The sequence below is a fragment of the Erythranthe guttata genome, chromosome 5, assembly GCF_056151865.1.
Source record: "Erythranthe guttata isolate IM_541 chromosome 5, IM_541, whole genome shotgun sequence".
In the NCBI taxonomy this organism is placed as follows: domain Eukaryota; kingdom Viridiplantae; phylum Streptophyta; class Magnoliopsida; order Lamiales; family Phrymaceae; genus Erythranthe; species Erythranthe guttata.
This window is the reverse complement of record NC_142537.1, coordinates 13,542,667-13,565,641: the sequence shown is the minus strand read 5'-3', so window position 1 is coordinate 13,565,641 and position 22,975 is coordinate 13,542,667. Positions and strand designations below refer to the sequence as shown.

Sequence of the window (22,975 nt, the reverse complement as noted above, 5' to 3'; positions counted from 1 at the left end):
TCAATTTAATTGGTGTGTGGCAATCACGCGCCCTTGCTGTGCATGCGCTCTTCCTCTCAAAATATTTTTTTTTCTTTTTTATTTTTTTGAGGTGGTTGATGTCCACCCCTTGGGAGATGGTTGTTCTATTTTTTGAGTAGGGTGACCATATTGGCGCTTGAAATGGGATGTGAACCCCCTTTGGGTTGAAATCTAAGGGTGATGTCCAACATTGGGATGAGATGCCGAACCTTAGGGTGGGATAGCCCCCAATCTTGGATGAGACAATCACAAACCATTGGGATGAGATGTCCAACCTTCGGGTGGGATAGCCCCCCAACTTAGGATGAGGCGATCACGAACCCTTGGCGATGTATGGTGCCACTGTTCCAGTGGTAGCACGAGTTGAATCTTCCGTGATCATACGCGGAAGGTCTTCTTGGGTTATCTGAACCGTTCGAGGAGCAAGTACAAGTTGATCCTGTTGAAGCTTCCGTGATCATACGCTGAAGGTCGTCCTCTTTGGTTATCTGAACCGTTCGAGGAGCAAGTAGAAGTTGATCCTATTGAGGACCTAGTGGAACATCACGAAGAGGGTCTCGTGGTGGATCCCAAGCACGAGGAGGGGGAAGTGGCAAGCCAGAGCCTTCACGAGGTTGGAGGTTGTTAGCAGTGTCACATCCCTTGAGCAAATGTCTCAAGGACATCATGCGCGCTACGTGATTATGTATGCCTTCCTACAGACGGCGCCAAAATGATGATACTAGAAATAAATCACCTTAGATAGTTGAAGTAGGATGAGCTGGAAGAGTAGAGTGGATCACTGACTCACGAGCTTGATGACCTTGAGATATCTGCGATCATAGATCACGTGAACTAGGCCGGGGGTTGATCTGGCAGAAACCCCTCCGACGCTCAAGTCAGACGTGCGGATAACGGAAATAGTCCAGAGAATACAGTTGGTAGTATTGCTTAGATAATAAGACGTACCTTGAGGAATGAGTTCAAACATTTATTTATACCTCATTGATTGGGTTGAAGTTTAATTAGCTGAGATTATGGGGCCAAAACCTTATTTAAAGGTAATTGGGCCTCGGTAGTAGTGGTTTTCAATATTGAGCTTGTGACCCAGTAGATAAAGAAATTATAAGCCTATTGAGTTGGCCGAATTAGACATATCGTTACAAAATAATTAAAAGCAAACAAAATACAAAAATTAAATAAATAAAAATAAGAAAAAGAAAAGAGGATACCTGTTTATATTCTTCACATCACTCTTTCTCTCTCTCTTTCTCTATCTATATGCACTAGTGGTGATGCACCGCACAAGGCGCGGTGTGGGTGCCCAATGAATTTAATTGTACGTCTGTAAAATTGTAAATGTAAGAGAGAGATGAATGGATGAGCGCAGACGACGTGACGGAAAACTTAGAGGCACGGATTTGTAACACCCAAAAAAGGGGATTCAACTAGTCACAGGTAGACGACAACTTAGAGGCACAAATTTATTTAAGAAAATTTCAGATGCAAAGAAGATATGCAATATTTATTTTAACTATCGCATTTTGTAGCACCCTGTACTGGTACAATTTAGGTGTACATTAAACAACCATATAGTAAAAAATTGTTTGGTTTATTCTCCCATATTTCCAGTCCTCAAACGATTCAAAAACAACAAAAACCCAGTCAGGAGCACGGCTCTTATATAGTATTAATTAGGGGTTATTTTACATACCCCATAACCACCAAATAAACTAGGGATAAACCCAAGCCCAAATCATCCTTTGACATACCCCCTGGGGACGCGAAAGTACTATACTACCCTTATGTGCAATTTTCGGCCAAACTGCATTCAGCATTTATGGTCCTGCATTTATCATTTTCGCTGATTTATTTATTATTATTTTCTTTTTTTTTTTTTTTTTTTTTTTTTATAAATCGGTTTGTTAAATATATATATATATATATATATATATATATATATATATATATATATATATATATATATATATATATATATATATATATATATATTTAATTTTTTTTTAAAATAAAAAAAATTATTTTTTTTTTTATTTTTAATTTTTTAATTTTTTATTTTTTTTTAATTTTCAAAACAATATGTTTACAGTACTGAAAATAACTACATGTAACTACCTATAGTAATTCATAGTTATGTTCGTTTTTTCCCCATATTTTTAGTCGATCAATTGTATACACACACGAATACTGACTTGTAAAAAATAAATTCATAAAACCCCAACAAAAATTTACAAATTTAAATATTTTTATTATAAATCACATCAGAACCAATAAAATACAAAACGAAAATACATAAATATACGCATATATAACTACATGTAACTACATGTTACTATAGTAATGTATAGTAATGTATACAGTCTGTTAAACAGATCTGATGTAACTTAAAAAAACAAAAATTTGACACCTTCAAGGAAAGAATCAATGGCCTTCCTTAAGCTGCAATTGCAAAATCAAAACAAAAAAAAATTACTTTAGTGCAAATCAACAAATTTGAATAAAAACATCAAAACACTCAAAAATCACCAAACATTATTAAGAGATCGAGAGATAGAGAGAGAGGTTATTGCTGGGAAATGCAAAAAAATATAGAAATAAATCTGAAAAGATAAAAATAAACGAAATTACCATCAAAATATAGATCCCGACGAGAGGAATCCAACGGTGGATGACCCGTCAAATTTCGACGGGTGGAACACAAAATAAAGCTCCGACAAGACCACCGTCTTCGAATGAAAAAAAATTGTAGAAACAGATCCGCGCTCGAAACTGAATGAAATCACCACCAAAAGAAAGAGCTCGACGAGAGGAATCCAACGGTAGTTAAACCATCGAATTCTGACCACCGGAGAGAGAGTTATGGCTCCGGGAAGCAATTTCGCCGGTGAGAGGTTTGTAGAGGCGGGATTTTGAATCTGGGAGAAGAAGAGAGAAACCGTGAGTGGCTAGGGTTAAAACTGATTTTAGAAGGGTATTATAGGTACTTCAGGGTAGCCCAGGGGGATATGTCAAAATATTTTTGAAATGCGGGGGGTTTCACCTAGAGTGTAATCCACTTGGTAGTTAGTTCTATATAATTTGGAAATGAGGGGTTCTACAAAATAATCCCTATTAATTAATATGTAATATATGTATAATATATATACGTGTGTGTGTGTGTCAATTTTTTTGTTTAATTAATTAATATATTAACTATAACATTTCTCAGGGTATAATATTTCAAAAGTTAAAAAATATTTATTTAAATATATGACAATAACAATTACATCCATAATTGACCGAAACACCGCGAAATAACAGAAAATATAGTTGTGTTCTTTGAAAAGAGGAAAAGACATATAACAAAAGAGAAAAGAAAGATGTAATTTTAATTAGAGATGTATGACTGAAAAATAGGAGATATTGAAAGGATTTTATACGTTTTGATTTGAATTTTGTACTTTTCATAATTAGAAAATTATCCGATAAAACAATATATATAATTACAAAAAATGTCACTAGGACTGCTTATGGTTACGTATCTTTCTTTTATAAATAAAAATTTAATATTTAATTAATATTACTTATTAGCATATACATTCTCAAGATTGTTTTAGCTAGATAAACACACATAAATTAAAATTTAGGCTCTGATTGGTTCATGAATTTCAATATAAGGAAAATGAAAATGCAAAGGAAAAGGAAATCAAGGACTTTTGAAATCCCAATTGTGTTTGGTTCCTAAGAAAAATGGTGATGAAAATAATTTGAGGAAAATAATCTTCTTTAGTTTTGTTTGGTTGTTAAGGAAAAATAATAGAAAAAAATGCCTAGTAAAATGATATTATTACTAAAAACTAAATTAAATCTCAAAATTATTTTAAATTACTCCCTAACCCCAGACCCCCTCACCCCCCCCCCACCTCCCCACCCCACCACCCACCTAACAATAAAAATAAACATAAAAATTAAATTAAAGACCACAATAATAATAATAATAATAATAATAATAATAATAATAATAATAATAATAATAATAATAATAATAATAATAATAATAATAATAATTTTAAAGCAAAAATAAGGAAATATAAAATTAAAATAAATGAATCTCAATTTCCCACTTCACACACACGATGGGCAATTTATAGGTGGAAGTGGAGAAATCATCTGGCGGATGACAAGAAAGAGTTGGCGGCGGCGCAATGGTGGTGGTGGGCGGAGCGAGAAATTATTATATATATTATATATAATAATATATAATATAAAAATTAAAATAACCGAATCACATTGATTCAGTGAAACTCATATAAGAGTGCCGGCAGTGGCGGTGGGTGGAGCCGGTGGTGGTGGTGGGTGGAGCAGAGAAATTATCGGTGCGGAGGAGAAGAAAGAATGGGCGGCGCGATGGTGGTGGGTGGAGCGGAAGACATGATTCGCCGCAGGCGGAGGTGATGTGATGGTGGGTGGTGCAGAGGACAAGAACGAGTCGCCGGCGGTGGTGGGGGTGGTGGTGGTGGTGGGTGTAACGGAGAAATTATCCGTGCGGAGGAGAAGAAAGAGTGGGTTGCGAGGTGGTGGTGGTGGTGGTGGTGGGTGGAGCAGATAAATTTTGCAGGCGGAGGAAAAAGAAGAGTCGCCGGCGGCGGTGGTTGTACGGGCTGAGTGGAGAAATTATGTGTGCAGATGAGGAGTGAGCGGCAGCGGCCGGTGGCGGTGGTGGTGGTGGCGGCACTGGTGGGTGGAGAGGAATCATAGAAGAACAGATTTGATGATGAAGATAGTGAAGGGACGAGAAAGGCAGAGAAGAGGGGATCTGAGATTTTATTCAACATTTTCATCACTTTTTTTGAGGAAAAAGTATTTTTCCTCTTTTAGTGTATTTCTTTTGCCACTTTTTCCATGAAATCACTTTACCCAATGTTTTACCGTGTAACCAAACAGGAAAGTCAATTTACTCCACGTTTCCATCTTTTTACCTATTGTTTTCAAAGAACCAATCAGATCCTTAGAGGATTGTGATTCTATTTTCTTTATATTAATTTATGTAGGCCGTAAGGAATCATATGCATACTTTCGAAACACCTTTGTGCCAAGCAAATTATCAAAATGAGTTTCTACGTTGTTCTCAATGTAATAAAGAGCGTAAATTTTGTCTTTGAAGTAAAGAGGCTTACAATGTTTACGAATTGAATCTATTTATTTTATTTATCTATGTATTTCAATATGAGTGAAATAACAAAGAATAAATTTTACATGTTGATTATAAATTCTACACATGTTTGACAATTGCAATCGTCAAACCGACACCAATCACATCCGAAACAAACACATTTCTCGCAACCCCCACATTTTGAATCTCTTGGACAACCTCTACATACTTTTCGACTTCCTCGCTCCTCAGCATCATCGCAAGTTACCCTAGAAAATTGAAAACAAAACAATAACAAATGACCAATGCATGCATGCAAACTAATTCTCAATGAAGTTACGCACGTGCAATTAATTGTTACTGATTGAATGACGATTAAGATCTTTTTTCTTACTTAAGGTCGGATAGTTACTGATTCCCCAATTTTAGACCGAGTGGCTCGCAAACCCATGATGAAATAGGTCCTATATGCAAGGTGCTTACCAATAGGCTACATTCTTTTGTTTAAATTAAGATTCAAACAGTTCTAAGACCATGATTAGCAATTCGCGGCATGTGTATATTTATAAATAAATTAATGTGTAATTTTCATCTTTGTAAGTTAATGCTTACGAGTGGTTTGGCACGTCTGAACATCTCCAGTTATTGTTAGCAAGAGCTTGATGGTAGATCTTGATAGCCTCTTTATTTCGAAGAATAAATCTACGTTCTTTATTACATTGAGAACAGCGTAGAAACTCGTCTCGATGAATTACTTGGCGCAAAGGTCTTTGGAAAGTATGCGTATGGTACTTCAACAGACAAGTCCTCCATAAAGCAATTTTATGCCCATCGTGACTAAACACCCAAATCTGGCTCGTCCAATTGTTATGTGCATTAGTTCTCCCAGCATGTCTCGCAAATTCAATTGGAGATATATTAACTGCAACATATAATTAATTAAAACACATATTAACTCAATGAAGTTATAGGAAGAATAGAATTGGAGAAACAGAGAAATAATAATACGTAATATAATAGAAACTCCCGTTCTGTTATATAGAAAAATAATATGAGGTAATAGAGTTTCACTAGGTAACTAAATCCTAACTAATCTAGGTAACTGAATTATAATAGAATCCTAATATTACAAGAGTTCTATAATATAATATTCTTTAACAGAAGTCACAAAATTAATAGCACGATGCATGCTAAGTAAAAGAAACGTAATTATATCATGAATTTTATTAGTTGACATAAATATATTATTTTATACATCGATAAACTACTATTGTAGAAGGGGATATTGAATTCATGTGCATGTATACCTTTAGGACAATCGTGCGTGCAAGTGCAGTCAATCTCGATTTTTCCTTCAATATAAACTCTGAGTTTTCCAGGTGTGTCGCCATATCTAGGGTTTGTGCAGCCGCAATCGATCTCTAAGAATTCTTGTGTGTTTTGGATGACTCCATGAAATTGGATTAATTCTTCTTCAGTAAACATCTTTGATTCCTTAAAATCTAGAATTATATCAAGAAAATATTAGAATCACAATTCTCTATGCGCCAAGTAATTCCTTATATGTGTTTATCAACATCAAATTTATTGATTTTATGAATTAAAAAAATGAATAAACATCAGGTATATATATAGTCAAACGTATATTTATGTTTATGACGAATCTAACAAATTTTGCACACATGCAAAACAACTCAAAGATGTATGTTTAGTGATGTAAAAAGTGATTTCGTATATAAGAAAATTCAAAGAAGGAAAACAAAAACATACCTTGAATTTCTGAAAATAAATTTATTTGAGTCCTTTTAAGTCTTGCAGTGATTTTATGATTTCACCACCGTGTTTATATTTATAGTAGTAAAGAATGCAATTAATTTTAGGGCGAATGGCAAAAGGCCCATCACATGGGACTTAAATGCATTTTGGCTCATAAAAAAAACAGTCTTTCAATTAAACCCATACCCATATCTGTAGTCTAATATACCCTTAATATGCTCTAACTTCCTTAATATTACACATTGACCCCGGATTTAAACAAATATATCACATTAACTCCCAAAACTTTTTTTTTTCAGAAAATAATTTTTTTTCTGAAATGTTTTTTTGCCGGCCAGATTCCGGCGTTGACTTTTTTTTGTTTTTTTTCCTAAAATTTTTTTTCCGGCCAGTCAACCACCGTTGCCTGCCGGTCTCCGCGTTGACTTTTTTTTTTTTTTTTTTTTTTTCTTAGAAAAAAAAGTATTTTAATTAATATTACTGTTTTGGCTACTAAATTACTGTTTCAGACAGTAATATTACTGTTTGAGATAGTAATATTATGAATATTATTTTCTCGAACAGTAATATTATTAATATTATTGTCTTAAGACAGTTAAATTACTGTTGGAGACAGTAATTTAGCCTCCAAGACAGTAATATTAATTAAAATATTTTTTTTAAGAAAAAAAAATAAAAAGTCAATTAACAGTTAAATTACTGTCTCCGACAGTTAAATAACTGCTGGAGACAGTAATTTAGCAACGAATACAGTAATATTAATTTAAAATATTTTTTTCAAGAATAAAAAAGTCAATTAACGGTTAAATTACTGTCTCCAACAGTTAAATAACTGCTGGAGACAGTAATTTAGCAACGAATACAGTAATACTAATTAAAATATTTTTGAAGAAAAAAAAAAGTCATTTAACAGTTAAATCACTGTCTCCGACAGTTAAATAACTGCTGGAGACAGTAATTTAGCAGCCAAGACAGTAATATTAATTAAAATATTTTTTTAAGAAAAAACAAAATTAAAAAAAAAAAGTCAACGCCGGAGACCCGGCGGTCAACGGCAGTTGACTGGCCGGAAAAAAAATTTCAGGAAAAAAAAAAGTTTTTCAAAAAAAAGAAAAAAAAAAGTCAACGCCGGAGACCGGCGGTCTCCTGCGGTCAACACCGGTCAACGGCGGTGGCCGGCGGTCTCCGGTGGTGGCGGGTCAAAATTAAAATTAGGGTTAAAATTGGTTAATTGATGAAATTGGGCTAAATTGGGGTGTAAATCATGAAATTGGGGGTAATTTTGGGATGTATAAAATGATTTTCCTTACTTGCAAATAAGTTTGAATGGGTTGTATTTATTTGAAAGACAAAAAAATTGGATGTCCCTCTTTCAATTAAGTGCCCTTATCATGGGCATATTTGCCACTACCCCTTAATTTTATTTTCTTTTTCAAGATTCTCAATAAATACACAATCATGAAAAATTTAAAACAAAATTAATTATTTTTTCCCATAATAGATTTTAACGGTATAAATAATTTAATGCATAACTTTTTTTAGATATCCTCGTAAGTGACAAAAAGTATAGTTCACATAATTAAGTGAAACAAAGCAACTTCAGGTAATTACGAAAATAACCAACTCCTATTGCATCACCCATCATCAATCTATCGTAATATTAATTTGATAAGACTAGTATCTCACCCATGCGATGATGCACTGTGGTCACCTTCGAGAACAAAACTTCTATTCAATAATTAGGGTCGTAAAGAAAAATATTTCAAAATAAATATAAAACAAATATAATTAAGTTAAGATGTTGGATAAACAAAAAAATCGGCCGCAAAGCAATATATATATTTTTTTTTGATAAACCTTAATGCATAAAATAATCCATTCGACATGTCTTCCAGAATTTCGAAATTTTAAGTTCACAAAACACTCCAAAAATAAGTTTATATTGTTAAATTTTAATTCAAATAGTACATATTATAATCTTGTCATATTTCAAGCATCCAAAAAAAAACTAATTAATCCAAATCATTCTAATAATGTATTGCATTTAATTATTTAAGTAGTTCAAAACACAGTTCCATTTTATTTTTTAGAGATATTAATAAAAGAATAAAAATTAAATACATAATTATAATTTTTTATTAAAAATAGTACTAGTTTTCACCATTTTATGTTATATTATTATATTAAATATAATATTCATATATATATATATATATATATATATATATATATATATATATATATATATATATATATGTGTGTGTGTGTGTGTGTGTGTGTGTAATTTATATAAAATTATGGTGACAAAAAAAAATATTGAAGGGTTAAGAAACATATTTACAAAACAATTGGCGCGGCAAGACTAATATTAAAAAAAAACATTAACTACGAAATAGCTAAATTACAAAGATCCGCCACTGATCATGTATAATTAAACAATATTTACATCATAGTACTTACCAAAAGTGTCTGCAATGAATATGCCAGAAATAAAAAAAATCACATGTAAATATACTTAAACAGAAAAAGGACATACACATATTAGATAAAATATAGTTATAATAAGATAAATAGTCGATGGCATGCATGATCTATACTTTCATATAAGCTGAAATACTTCTTTATATGGCATGCATGATCTATACTTTCATATACGCTGAAATACTTCTTTATACACCACGTTGCTTGTAGAAGTCGACAATCCACTGGATTCGAACTTGATTAGGATCTTTATGCCGGATTTACTCTTTACTCTCGAGAGTACGACGCACAACTGACCGTGGTTGAATCCAGATCTGGGTAGATACAAACCAACGTGGGAAAACGTTTGACCGTGACTCTTGTTGATGGTCATTGCGAAGGAAATCATCAATGGAAATTGTTGCCTCTGAAACCCTAATTCACCCAAATTTCATGATTTAAACATTAATTTAGCTCCAATTTCAGTAATTGATCAATTTTGACTCTCAACTCAATTTTGATTGTCACCGCCGGCCTCCAGCTTGATTTTTTTTATAAATAAAAGAATTTGAAATTCTTTTTCGGCCGGTCGCTGTTGTTGACTGTATTTCACTGACATTGACCCTTTTTTTTTTACTTTTTTTTAGAAAACATTTTTTCCAGTCGGTCGCCACCGTTGACCGCCCCTCACTAACGTTGATTTCTTTTTCGTGAAACTTTTATTTGGTCATCGCCGTTTAACACAATAATATTATTCTGAACACAGTAATGTTACTGTATTGGATTGTAATATTGCTCTCTCACACAATAATATTGTTGTTAACACACTAATATTATTGTTTGGTCTGCAATATTACTATCTCAGACAATAATATTGTTGTTAACACATTATTATTACTGTCTTGGCCTGCAATATTATTGTCCCAAGCAATTATATTGTTGTTAACAAACTAACATTGTTGTCTTAGTCTGCAATATTATTGTCTTACGATAGTAAAATTATTGTTAACACTGTAATATTACTAATATTACTGACTCTAACAGTAATACTACTTTTAGCACACTAATATTACAATGTTGGTTGTAAAAAAAATTAAATAAAAAATTAAAAATATTTAATATTACTGTGAACATACTGATATTACTGTGTAAGACAATAAGATTATCGTCTATGTTTACAATAATCTTACTATGTTGACTGGTCAACGACGTGAAAATAAGAGAATTCAAAAAAAATAGAAAAGAAAAAATCAGCGCTGGAGATCGCCTTAGTGGGTGTAAAAAAGATCAGAGAAAAAAATTATTTTCTAAAAACAAATAAAAAAATTGTGAAAATAATGATTAATGTGGTATATTTGTTAAATTATGGGGTCAATGTGCAATATTTGTTAAGTTGATACTTTATGGATGAAATTAATGTAAATTATATTGTGAGGGACATTTTGGGCAAGAAACAAGATAGGCTTCTCTGTATACTGATTTTGTTCATGATACAAATGTAAACAAGTCCTTTTTTTAAGTGTTAGCTTAACCATATTATTTTATTTTCTCCTATTAAGTATCACTCCAGACTCCAGAGTTTGAAAACATTTTTTTTTTGTTTTCCAATGAAAGAGAAATAGATTGTGAAAATCCACAAAAGGGCAATGTAACCAAAAAAAAAAAAATTTGCATAAACTCATGATTATTTAATATATATTTTTTTAATTAATGCGTACTATACGTAAACGACACATGAAAAAAAAAAAACGGAATCAGTATATCTCACACGGCGTAACATCTATAAAAGCGATTTGGTGAGCACCCAATTCTTTTAATAATAGCCACGTTGTAGGGGTGAAGTTAGTTATACACACAAATCTTAGCTAACAGCAAGTGATGGAACCCAATCCGAACACTCAAATCAATGCCAAAATTAGAATAAGATCAATTAGCTTTTTGTGTATCAATAAACGGAGTAACTAAATCAAGATCTGGATTTGATTCTTAAGATTCATAAGTCTATTAATTGTACAAGTCACCCAACTTAATGTTAAATTCTCAGCCAATTGCAAAACTAGCTTAGCTCCCAAAACAAAAAAAACAAAAAAACAATGGATGAGTTATATATATTAGCGTTTTTTTGGGTCTCAATTTTGTTAATGTCCATTTTCCGGCACATCAAATTCTTACAAGAAAAAGCTCCTCCATTGCCACCAGGGCCACGTGGACTTCCGATCCTTGGATATTTGCCGTTTCTAAACAGTAAAAACTTAGTAAACGAGTTCACATTTTTGGGGCATAAATACGGTCCAATCTTTAAGCTCGATCTCGGTAACAAACTCTGCGTTGTGATCAGCTCGCCATCTCTTGTGAAAGAAGTTGTCCGTGAAAAAGACGGCGTTTTCTCGCATAGGGATACTCCAATTGCAGCACTAATTGCGTCTTACGGTGGAAACGACATTGTGTTTTCGGAGCGGAATTCACATTGGAGGGCGATGAGAAAGATATTTGTTCAAGAAATGATGAGCAACAAATGTCTCGAGGAATCCTATGATCTTCGTAAAGACCAGGTTAGAAAGGCAATCAGACAGGTCCACAACGACATAGGAAAGACGATTCAAATCGGCCACTTGGCATTCCGAACTTCACGTCATAATGAATATGTTGTGGGGTGGAGCAATTACAGGAGAAGAAGGCGAACTATTCGAAACGGAGTTTTGCGGTGTCCTCTCGAAGGTTATTGATTTGATGGGAAAGCTGAATATTTCCGATTTTTTCCCACTTCTTGTGGGGCCCGCGTGATATTCAAGGAGTAAAGAAACAAGCAGAGACTTATATAAAATCGGTGGACATGATTTTTGAATCCGTTATTGCTCAACATAAAAATACGATATGCGGAGAAGTTACGATATCCAAAGAGATCCTTCAAGTTGGGACAATCCAAAGGAATTCAAGCCAGAGAGATTTCTTGATGGCGGTATTGGAAAATGCGATTATAGAGGTAACCATTTTCATTATCTCCCGTTTGGATCCGGGAGAAGGATTTGTGCCGGCATACCCCTTGCGGAGAAAATGCTATTCTATTTTCTAGCTTCGCTTCTGCGTTCTTTCGATTGGAAAATAGAACAAGGGAAAACACTTGATATGTCTGAGAAATTTGGGATTACGTTGAGGAAAACTAAACCATTGTTTGGTATTCCGAGTCCTAGATTGACCGATTCAATCTTGTTTGCGTAGTTTCATGTTTACATGGTCGGTTCTGACTATAGGCTAGAGAGACGGTCGCCTCGGGCCCCCAATTTTTTGAAATAAATAGGGACCCCAAATAATATTTTGTATTATTTATATATACTAGTCACTGATACTTCAAATATATAAATAATTCCACAATTTGAATAATCATTAGTATATAATTTCACATAGTTGAAGTATTTGTTGGAAATTTTCATTTATTCTTGTATTTGATGTGAATGAAATGTCTTAGAACAATTATAATTAGCTAGACATTGAATTCTTCTATCAATTTTTTCTTTATCGATTTTAAGATTTTAAACTTTTTTTTTTCGTGCATTATTAATAATTTACATTGTCTAACTTTAACTTCAAAAGGTTTCGGCAAGTTGAAATATACTAAAATTTTATTTTATTATATTTAAATAAATTTACAAATATTTACTTGTTCAATAGTATTTCTATGACTATCTTCAAAAAAACTCCAGGGCTCTGCCTCAAACCTCGTAAACTTTTGATTTACCTTAACTTTGTCAATATTTTTAGTCTATTTTCCCTCAAAATTCTTAACTTCTAATAAAACAATTATTGTCGAGTCGTGCTCCTTAATCAATGATATGTATATTGTTGGCGCCAGATTTCTACCGAGAAAGAAATCCGCCTCACTTGGGAAGTAAAGATTGGCGAAAGATTTATTCCCATGTTTATTTTGGAAATTTAGAGTCCTACCTTTGTAATTCTTTAGGACTTAGATTTATTTCCTTGTACTTTACTCTTGTTAGGAATCTTTTATAGTTGTCTAGATTAGAACTAGATATTGACTAGGATTCTGTTTCCTAGTTATTCGGTTTCATTGGAAGACAGGTCTTTGGAGGCCTATATAAGGCTCCTCGCCTCACAAAGACTGTGAAACTTTTTATTGGGAGAAAAATCACTCCATAGCTATGAAGAATCGCTGAAACGTTCTGCTGAACAGAACTGTGCCATCGTTGGATGTGTCAACTTATACAGATCTGCTGTATAGATCTCTTGAGAGATCAACCGCGTCACTGAAGGGAGTTCAGGCCAGAAAGGAGTTCTAGGCACGCGGTGTGGAGCTGCTGTTGGAAGAAATACGGAGTTCGAGTTGTGTACAAGAACGACATATTACATAAAGAGGGAGTCTTTAGTGTTTTTATTAAGTCCTATTAATGTACACTATAAATCTGAACTAGTGAAATCGTGTTTGCAGGTCCACGTGGATGTAGGGCACAATTGTGTCTGAACCACATTAATTCTTGTGTTATGTTTATTTACTTTAGTAGAGTATAACTGTGTCAACACAAGAATTACAGTTGTAACTAAAATCTTGTTTCATCTAAACAAACTGTTACAACCTAGAATTACTGAATTTATAGGCATATAAATTAACAATTGGCATCAAGAGCCTCACACTAGATATACATAGTGTGTGATTTTGGGAATTTGATTTATTTGCCATTTATTGTTCATAGGTACTATGAGTTCTCATATGGAAGGAGGTTCCACTACTCGTCCACCACTGCTCACGGGAACCAACTACTCTTATTGGAAAACTAAGACGAAGATGTTCATAAAGTCAATGGATGAAGACGCATGACGAACAGTGTTGACTGGATGGAAGCGACCCGTTGCCATAGATGATAAAGGAATTGAAACCGAGAAGCATGAGAAAGACTGGAGCAAAGCTGAACAAATTGCAGCAAATATGAATTCCAAAGCCTTGAATGCTATATTCAATGGAATCGATATCAATCAATTCAAGATAATCTTGGCGTGTGAGTGTGCTAAAGAAGCATGGGAGAAACTCCAAACAGCTTACGAGGGAACTGCTTCAGTCAGACTATCCAAACTTCAAATGCTTGCCACCCGGTTTGAAAATCTTCGAATGGAAGAAAATGAGACCGTGAGCGAATTTAACTCCAAATTATGTGACATATCAAATAAAGCTCATGGCCTCGGTGAAACCTATCCTGAAGTTAGACTTGTACAAAAAGTGCTCAGATCCATGCCATACCGACTCGCGTACAAGATCACTGCCATAGAGGAAGCTAGTGATGTGGACTCATTGCGACTTGAAGATCTGATTGGAAATCTACAAACTTTTGGAAACAAGTTGAACATCAGTAGAATGGACAAGGAGAGAAAAATTGCTCTGCAAACTGTATCGGACACCACAACATCGGTGCCTACTGCTCCTATGACAGCACTTGAAGTCAAGCTCACAAAATCCATGTCCTTAATAGCAAAAAACTTCGGAAAATTCATGAAGAGAAATGGACATCCTACAAACTCTGAGAGAAAACCCAGGACCTCTACAAATAAGCCAGAAGTCAAGAAGGGAATTCGATGTAAAGAGTGTCATGGTTATGGTCATATCCAGGCTGAATGTGCTAACACTCTGAAAAAACAAGGAAAATCACTTGCCACAACCTGGAGTGATGACAACTCAGATTCTGATGATGAGAGTGAAGCTAGTGACGATGATACAAACAATGACTTCTGTGGAACTTGCAGAATCACAGAAGACACACTCGGAGACATCACATGCACAGAACTGCCACATCTCAGGTATGTCACACAGAAAAATGAAAATTATGAAGATCTAAATATACCTTTTCTGTCCACAAAGAATTACGAATCAGAAGATGAAGGTGAAGATTCCATCCAACAAATTCAACAACAATTGGATGATCTCCTTAAGCAATGTCATGAAGTCAGTAATGAAAATAAACTCCTGAAAGAAAGAATCAAAGAACAAGAGGAAGAAAACAAAGGAGTTATAACAAAACTGAAAGACAAAATTGATGATTTTGAGATGGAGATTGAAGTCTTCGAAGTGGAACAGGACTTCGCACAAAGAGACATCGACAATCTCAAAGATTTGTTGAAGTATTGGCAGGACTATGATGGTGAAAGAGGAAAAAGAATCAGGAAAAATCTTTTTCCAAAAATACATGTTGATGATCACCAAGATATTTCACCACCTGTTGTCACAATGCTTGAGGCTTCTGTCAGTAAGTTAAATCGCACTGCATTTGTTCACTCAAATAGATTAGATGAAATCATAAATGCTCATCCTTCTAATCCCAAAAGAATTGGTTTGGGGTATACTGATGGACAATCTAATGCTAACACTGGTTCAAATCAGAAAATTAGATTCGTCAATCTCACATCTTCGCATATGACTACCCAATCCCATTCTACTAAGTTTATTCCTATCTGTCACTTCTGTCACAAAGTAGGGCATGTCAGGCCTAAATGCTTTAAAAGATGGAAACTGATAAATAAACAGTTAGGATATCAGATATCCAATTCCGCTGCGTGGGTTAGTTACCCCCAAAGTAAAAACTCTTATAAACAATAGATGACAAAGGATAGTACTAACTGCTGGTCAGCTATTTTATCTTTGAATGCATGTGCTACTAACTCTTGGTATTTTGACAGTGGATGCTCCAAACACATGACATATGAAAGGAATTTCTTGTCAAATTTGCATAACATGTCTAGTGGACAGGTTACTTTTGGAGATGGAAATAAGGCTTATGTAAAAGGAAAAGAGGACTTGAATGTTGGAGGATTGCTAAACTTGAACAATGTTCTGTATGTGGAAGGTTTGAAATCAAATCTTCTGAGTGTAAGTCAGTTGTGTGATCTATACGACTCAGTATTGTTCACAAAGCGTAAGTGTAAAGTATTTGATGAAAACAAAAATTGTGTTCTAAATGGATACAGGTCATCAGATAATTGCTACAAAATTGATCAGATTGATAAATCAGATCAATGCCATCACACTTCTTCTGACCTCACTGATCTCTGGCATCGGAAACTAGGTCACCTAAATTTTCATGATCTAATCTGTCTTGTTAATGCAGGATGCGTGAAAGGAGTACCACAACTGAAGAATGACACACCTGAGTCATGTGGTGACTGTTCATTGGGAAAACAAGTACGGACATCTCACAAGAACACAGATCATGCAGGGACTAGCAGGACCTTAGAACTCATTCACATGGACTTAATGGGACCAATGCAAACTGAGAGCATTGGTGGAAAAAGGTATGTTCTAGTTTATGTTGATGATTTCTCAAGGTTCACTTAGGTATGTTTCATTAGGGAAAAGTCAGAGACCTTTTATGAGTTCAAAACTCTGTGCAAAAAATTGCGAATTGAAAAATTCAGCAATATTGGAAGAATTCGAAGCGATCATGGAAGACAGTTTGAAAACTCTTCATTCACAAAATTTTGTGATAAACATGGTATCTCACACGAATTCTCAGCACCAAAGACACCACAGCAGAATGGTGTGGTAGAAAGAAAGAACAGAACTCTCCAAGAAATGACTCGCGTAATGCTTATCTCAGCAAGAGTGGCCACAAAGTTCTGGGCTGAAGCTATGAGCACTGCCTGTTACACCATAAACCGTGTACATCTCAGACTAGGTACCAAGAAAACTCCATATGAAGTATGGAAAGGTAAGAAACCCAACTTAAGTTACTTTCATGTTTTTGGGTGTGAATGTTACATCTTGAATGATAGAGAACAACTTGGTAAGTTCTCTGCAAGAGGAGATAAAGGTACTTTTCTTGGTTACTCTCTAAACAGCAGGACTTATCGCATCTATAATGAACGTACAATGACTGTCATGGAATCCATTAATGTAAGTTTTAATGAAGTCTTATCAGCAAGAATGGATGAGGAAGACTCTAGTCCTGGAGAAACCATTGTACCAGTACAAACTCCAGAAGTCAGCACAGAAGAAGTGACAGCGGTGAAGGAAAGCACAAAAGAAAGAAAAAGGCCATCAAAACGAGTTGTAAAAAATCATCCTTTTGAACAGGTGATAGGAGAAATTGATGAAGGTATGAAAACTCTAAATAAGCCCAAAGTTGATTACCAAGAAATGGTCAGGTATGTTTGCTATACTTCTACTATAGAACCAAAGAACATCAAAGAAGCAATTCTTGATGAATATTGGGTACAAGCTATGCAAGAGGAACTTGAACAGTTCACTCGACATGAAGTGTGGGAACTTGTTCCACGACCTGACCAGGTAAACGTAATAGGTACTAAATGGGTATTCAAAAACAAAACGGACGAACTTGGTAACATAACTCACAATAAAGCCCGTCTTGTTGCTCAAGGATACACCCAAATTGAAGGAGTAGACTTTGATGAAACATTCGCTCCGGTAGCACGACTTGAGTCAATACGACTTTTACTCTCGGTAGCTTGTGCTTTAAAGTTTAAACTTTTTCAAATGGATGTAAAGAGTGCGTTTTTAAATGGTCCTTTAAATGAAGAAGTGTATGTCGAACAACGAAAAGGATTTTAAGATCCACTCGAACCTCAACATGTTTATAAACTTAAAAAGGCTCTATATGGTCTCAAACAAGCTCCTCGGGCTTGGTATGATCGACTTACGACTTTTTTAGTTGAAAAAGGATACAGAAGAGGTGGGGTAGATAAAACACTATTTGTCAAAAATTTTAAAAACAAAATCCTTTTGGCCCAAATCTATGTGGATGATATTGTCTTTGGATCTACTTCTGACCACAAGAAAGATGAATTTATCTCTCAAATGTCAAACGAATTTGAAATGAGTATGGTTGGAGAGCTAACATACTTTCTTGGCTTGCAGGTAAAGCAGATCAAGGATGGAATTTTCGTCACACAAAGCAAGTATGCTAAGAATCTGGTAAGTAAATTTGTGTTAGATAATGCGAAGCCTCTAAAAACTCCAATGAGCCGTACTGAAAAGTTGGGACGCGACTGTGACGGGACAGACGTGGATCCCACATTATACAGGAGTATGATTGGAAGTTTACTTTATCTTACTGCTAGTAGACCTGACATTTGTTTCAGTGTAGGAGTATGTCCTAGGTACCAATCAAATCCTAAAGAAAAGTCACTTAAGTGCACTCAAACGCATCATACGATACGTGAGTGGAACTCTTGAGCTAGGGATATGGTACTCCAAAGATACTAATACTTGCCTTGCAGGATACAGTGATGCTGACTGGGCAGGAGATGTGGATGACAGAAAAAGTACTACAGGAGGCTGTTCCTACATGGGTAACAACTTAGTATCTTGGTACAGTAAGAAACAAAACTGCATCTCTTTATCAAATGCTGAGTCTGAATACATAGCTGCAGGTAGCTGTTGAACTCAACTTCTTTGGATGCAACATATGTTAAATGACTATGGCCTTCATGAAAAACTCTTGCATATATTCTGTGATAATGAAAGTGCTATAAATATCTCAAAAAACCCTGTCCAGCATTCTCGAACCAAACACATAGATCTTCGACACCATTTCATCAGGCAATTAGTTGAGCAGAAACGTGTGACTATAGATTATGTGTCCACAGACAATCAACTAGCCGATATTTTCACAAAGCCTCGTGATTTCCTTAGGTTTGATTCATTGCGTAAAGCGCTTGGAATTTGCCATGTGCAAAACTGAATTTTCTATGATAATGCAATTAATACTTATGTCCGGATTGCACTTGATTTTTTTTTTCTCGGACATTATATGTGTCACCTGCTCATGTGACATCATTTTTTTTGGAACAGTAATGATGGGAGTTTCATTTTCACTAATGGTTGTGTGTTAGTTTTTGTGAATTAATTTTTTGTTTCCACAGTTAGCCATGATAGAAGTATGTTGCCCCCTCTATCGGGAGTGATCAATGTCTATGACCTCATTCATCTCAAAGATCATACCTCTATTGGAAGAATTATGCTACCGCATATGCATTCCTGACTTCTATTTAAAAGTTATGTGGATTCTTAAGGAGATTGCGCTCCTAATGTTTGCTTGAACATCATATCAAAAAAAAAAAAAAGGGAGAAACAAAGTAGTCCGAATCTGCGAAAAAAAGGGGAAAAAAGTTGGGATGATATTCAAGCATATATTAGCGAAATTCTCCTTGAAGTCCACGATCGAATTGTTGTGCTAATCCGATACGCATTCATAACCCTAATAAAATTACCTAATTTATGGTTTCTTGAGTATGGTCATGGGGTTATAGTTATATCGTGCATCCAAGAGTTTGCTCGGTGGCCTTCTATTGTGATTATCTTTAAGATTATCAAATTAATTCATGAAAACCAAGCCCTCAACTTTTAATCTTGTGATCTTCTTGATTTTCTTTTCCTTAAAAGATGTGATTTTTTTTCCTTTAAAATTTTTCTTTTGTATTTTTTTTATATGGGCTTTGTGAATTTTTTGGCTCCTAGTTGTCTCTGGCCACGTGGCTATGGCCATGTCATCTGCCTTCTCTATTTTTTGATGTTTCGTATGGAGAATATTTTGTTTGTTATTGGTCACGGATTTTGTGGGATCTTCTTCTGATTTGAAAATATCCGGTATTTGAAGAGTCCTCTCTTTTTCTGCCTCTTTTCTCGGTCCCTGTGCTTTAAATATCTGCCCCTTCTAGGGTTTCCCTCTCTCACTTTATTCTCTCTTTATTTTCACCTCTCTCTCCATCATCTTCTCTTTTCTACCGCCATTCTTTTTCTCTCGTTTCTCTTTGTGTTCACTATTCACCATTGGCAAAAATCGATCTGCTGAGGGCTCCAAGAAATGACGCCACACTCCCTCTGCCTCGTGCTGAGAAGAAGTCCAGAAAATCCTCCAAAAACGTTCGCCCTACTGCTGTTGAAGTCTCTCATATTCCCGTTATCAATGATCTGGACCCCATATCTACTCTCGTGGCTTCACCATCACCGAGTCTTAAGACAAGTGATGTGTCTGAACCTGTTGATACCGGAGTGGCTGATCTTGAAGGTGATAGCCTTTGTGCAACTCCATAAGATGATTTGGATCTGCCCTCAGATCCAGAGATTGCCCCCCGCAACGTTGTGTTTCCTGCTCAACTCCGTCGCTCTAATCGAAAACACGAAGGCCCATTTGTCTCCATTCCTCTCTCCGAGTCTGAAGGTCATCAATCCTCTTCTTCTGAGCCTATTCCTGAGGATGACCCTTTGCGTTCTGAATCCTCTAATTCATCTGTGGGCTCTCAACTCTCTGTTGGTAACTGTTTCTCATCCCTCTTTTATTCCGCTCTTGCTAAAGAAAAATGGGATACTATGAGTAAGCGTGCGTGCTCTCCTGAGCGTGTTTTGTCTAGGGCTGTTTTACCTCTGTCTGGGATTTTTCGTCTTCTTAAATCTCAAGGGTTGCTTGGCACTATTGTGAGTGCACAACCTTTCGAACGGTCTGTCATTGTTGAGTTTTATGCCAATCTCTCTGATCGTTTTTCTGTTGTGGGGTCTCGTGGGTATGGGAAAGTGTATGTGAGGGGTTCTTTCTATTTTGTGACTCCTGCCTTGATTAATGATTTTTATAAATGCCCAAACTAGGTTTCTTCCAAACCCTCTGTTTCAAAAGATACTATGGCCTCTGTTCTCACTGCCAAAGTGTTGAAAAAATGGCCCGGCCCAAAGTCTGCTTTTCATGTCTCTAAGTTGACTCAGCTGTATTCGGTCCTGTTTAAGATAGACATTTCCAACTGGTTTCCCACTACTCACAACGCTACTCTCAATCCCACCCAAGCTGAGTTTTTATGGTGCATCACTCATGACCATAAAATCAATATTGGTGAATTGATTTTCAATCAGATTGGTGCATTAGCCAATTCCCGAACCGAGCGTGAGCATCTGCCGTTTCCTTCTCTGATCTATCAACTTTTGATCAAACAAGGCCTTCCCACTCGTGATGCCACTCAGTTGGATCTTCCTGGCCGTCCAATCACTATCCATGGTAAGGTCCTTTCTGAACATTTTGATGATCTGCCTCATGTCGATCCTTCTGTTGTTCAGACGGTTCCTCGTGCGAAAAAGGCTTCCATTGTCTCTGCCTCTGTTCCGCCGCCAGTTTATATGGTCACCAAGGAGGAGCTCACCCGTTTTCAGGAGTCTATTCAGGCTCAGCTAGCTCAGGGATTTGGGTCTATTCAGGACCAGCTGCTTAGGACTTTGGCACATTCTGGTCAGAAAGGGGGAGTAGCAACAACTCCAACTCCTGTGGCTTCAACCAAGACCAAAGACAAAGGCAAAAAGAAGGCATCCCTCCTCACTCCTCCTCAGCCCAACTTTCGTGATGAGGATGATCTGTTCTCTGGCTTTAGTTATTAAAGCAGAGATTTATTTTTAATTTTTGCGTTTTAATGTCTTTTCATCTTAAACTATCTGCTATTACTTTTGGTCTGTAATAGCTAGTATTGTTTTCTTCTTTCTGCATCTTAGACTTTGTTGGTTATCTTTTTGTCTGCATTGATAACTATTTTTGAGTTAATTTTGGAGTGATACTATATCTCTCTCTTATTTGTCTCACTGATGCTAATACTTCTCACTGCAGGAAATTTTTATGTAGCCACTGCTATTGTGCTAACAGTATGTGCTATTGTGTGCTAACAGTATGTTATGCAGGGGGAGTCTTTCTCTTTCTGTCTTATCTGCAGGGGGAGTTCTTGTTAAACATGGGTTCTGACCAAATCTATGCCAAAGGGGGAGATTGTTGGCGACAGATTTCTACTGAGAAAGAAATCCGCCTCACTTGGGAAGTAAAGATTGGCGAAAGATTTGTTCCCATGTTTATTTTGGAAATTTAGAGTCCTACCTTTGTAATTCTTTAGGACTTAGATGTATTTCCTTGTACTTTACTCTTGTTAGGAATCTTTTATAGTTGTTGATACGCGTAAAACCTACGTATGAATAACCGCAAGTGTACAATATCGCGTTTTGTAGAATAGTGAATTCCAGATATCGATCCACAGGGAATTAAGTTCCTAAATTTACCAAGTACCGTAATTATACTATCCTAAACTCTATCTAGACGATCAAGAATGGATAGGAGAAATAAAACTACAAGGAAACAATAAATAAAAACAACGGTCCGCCAGTAAAAGCGAGGAATTCCGACGTGTGATGGCTTCTTGGGTAAAATCCACAAGTGTACTATCGATAAAGATCTACAAATCCGAATCTAATGTCAGTTCAATATTCGCTAACCCAGACACTAAAATACCCTAACCCCCGTCTCCAGTGTAGTTAGAGTCTACCCACAGGTCCGACGTCTCCGTTCAGAACTTGATATTAAGAGAGCATTTAGGTCAAGTCCTTAAGGGCTACCCGAGGTGCATCACGTCTCCGTTTCCACAACCCGAGCTATGTTTTCCTAAAATCAAACAAGAAATTCTCTCTCGAGTTCATTTCCATTTACAATCAATTCAACTGTTGGCCAAACAATCGAAAGCATTTAATACAGGAAAACATAAACAGAATCAAAGAACGACAAATAGATCACAGATCTGGAAATCAAAATTAATATATACAAGGTTTCATTTCCC

The 22,975-nt window shown here is 35.6% G+C and overlaps 2 protein-coding genes across 2 annotated transcripts in view; one reads left to right on the top strand and one right to left on the bottom strand.

The window, feature by feature from the left end:
* The window catches only part of LOC105954506 (ATP-dependent Clp protease ATP-binding subunit CLPT2, chloroplastic), a 93,866-nt gene that overhangs the window by 50,295 nt on the left and 20,596 nt on the right, over positions 1–22,975 (top strand). The window lies entirely within an intron of this gene.
* On the bottom strand, positions 5,024–9,782 carry LOC105954511 (protein ULTRAPETALA 2). Its single transcript, XM_088818280.1, has 4 exons — positions 9,584–9,782; positions 6,460–6,654; positions 5,765–6,074; positions 5,024–5,421 (listed from the first exon to the last, which is right to left on the bottom strand). The coding sequence occupies exons 1-4, from the start codon at positions 9,780–9,782 to the stop codon at positions 5,253–5,255; spliced, it is 873 nt and encodes a 290-aa protein (XP_088674406.1). The 3' UTR covers positions 5,024–5,252.

What these genes read in the sequence shown, in the direction of transcription:
- LOC105954511 (XM_088818280.1), bottom strand. Translation starts at nt 9,782, where the DNA reads ATGACCATCAACAAGAGTCACGGTCAAACGTTTTCCCACGTTGGTTTG. An exon ending in GTATAAAGAAGTATTTCAGC is followed by an intron (nt 6,655 to 9,583) that starts GTATATGAAAGT and finishes ATATAATTCTAG; the next exon opens with ATTTTAAGGAATCAAAGATG. An exon ending in TCAGACGTGCCAAACCACTC is followed by an intron (nt 5,422 to 5,764) that starts GTAAGCATTAAC and finishes TCAATTTTCTAG; the next exon opens with GGTAACTTGCGATGATGCTG.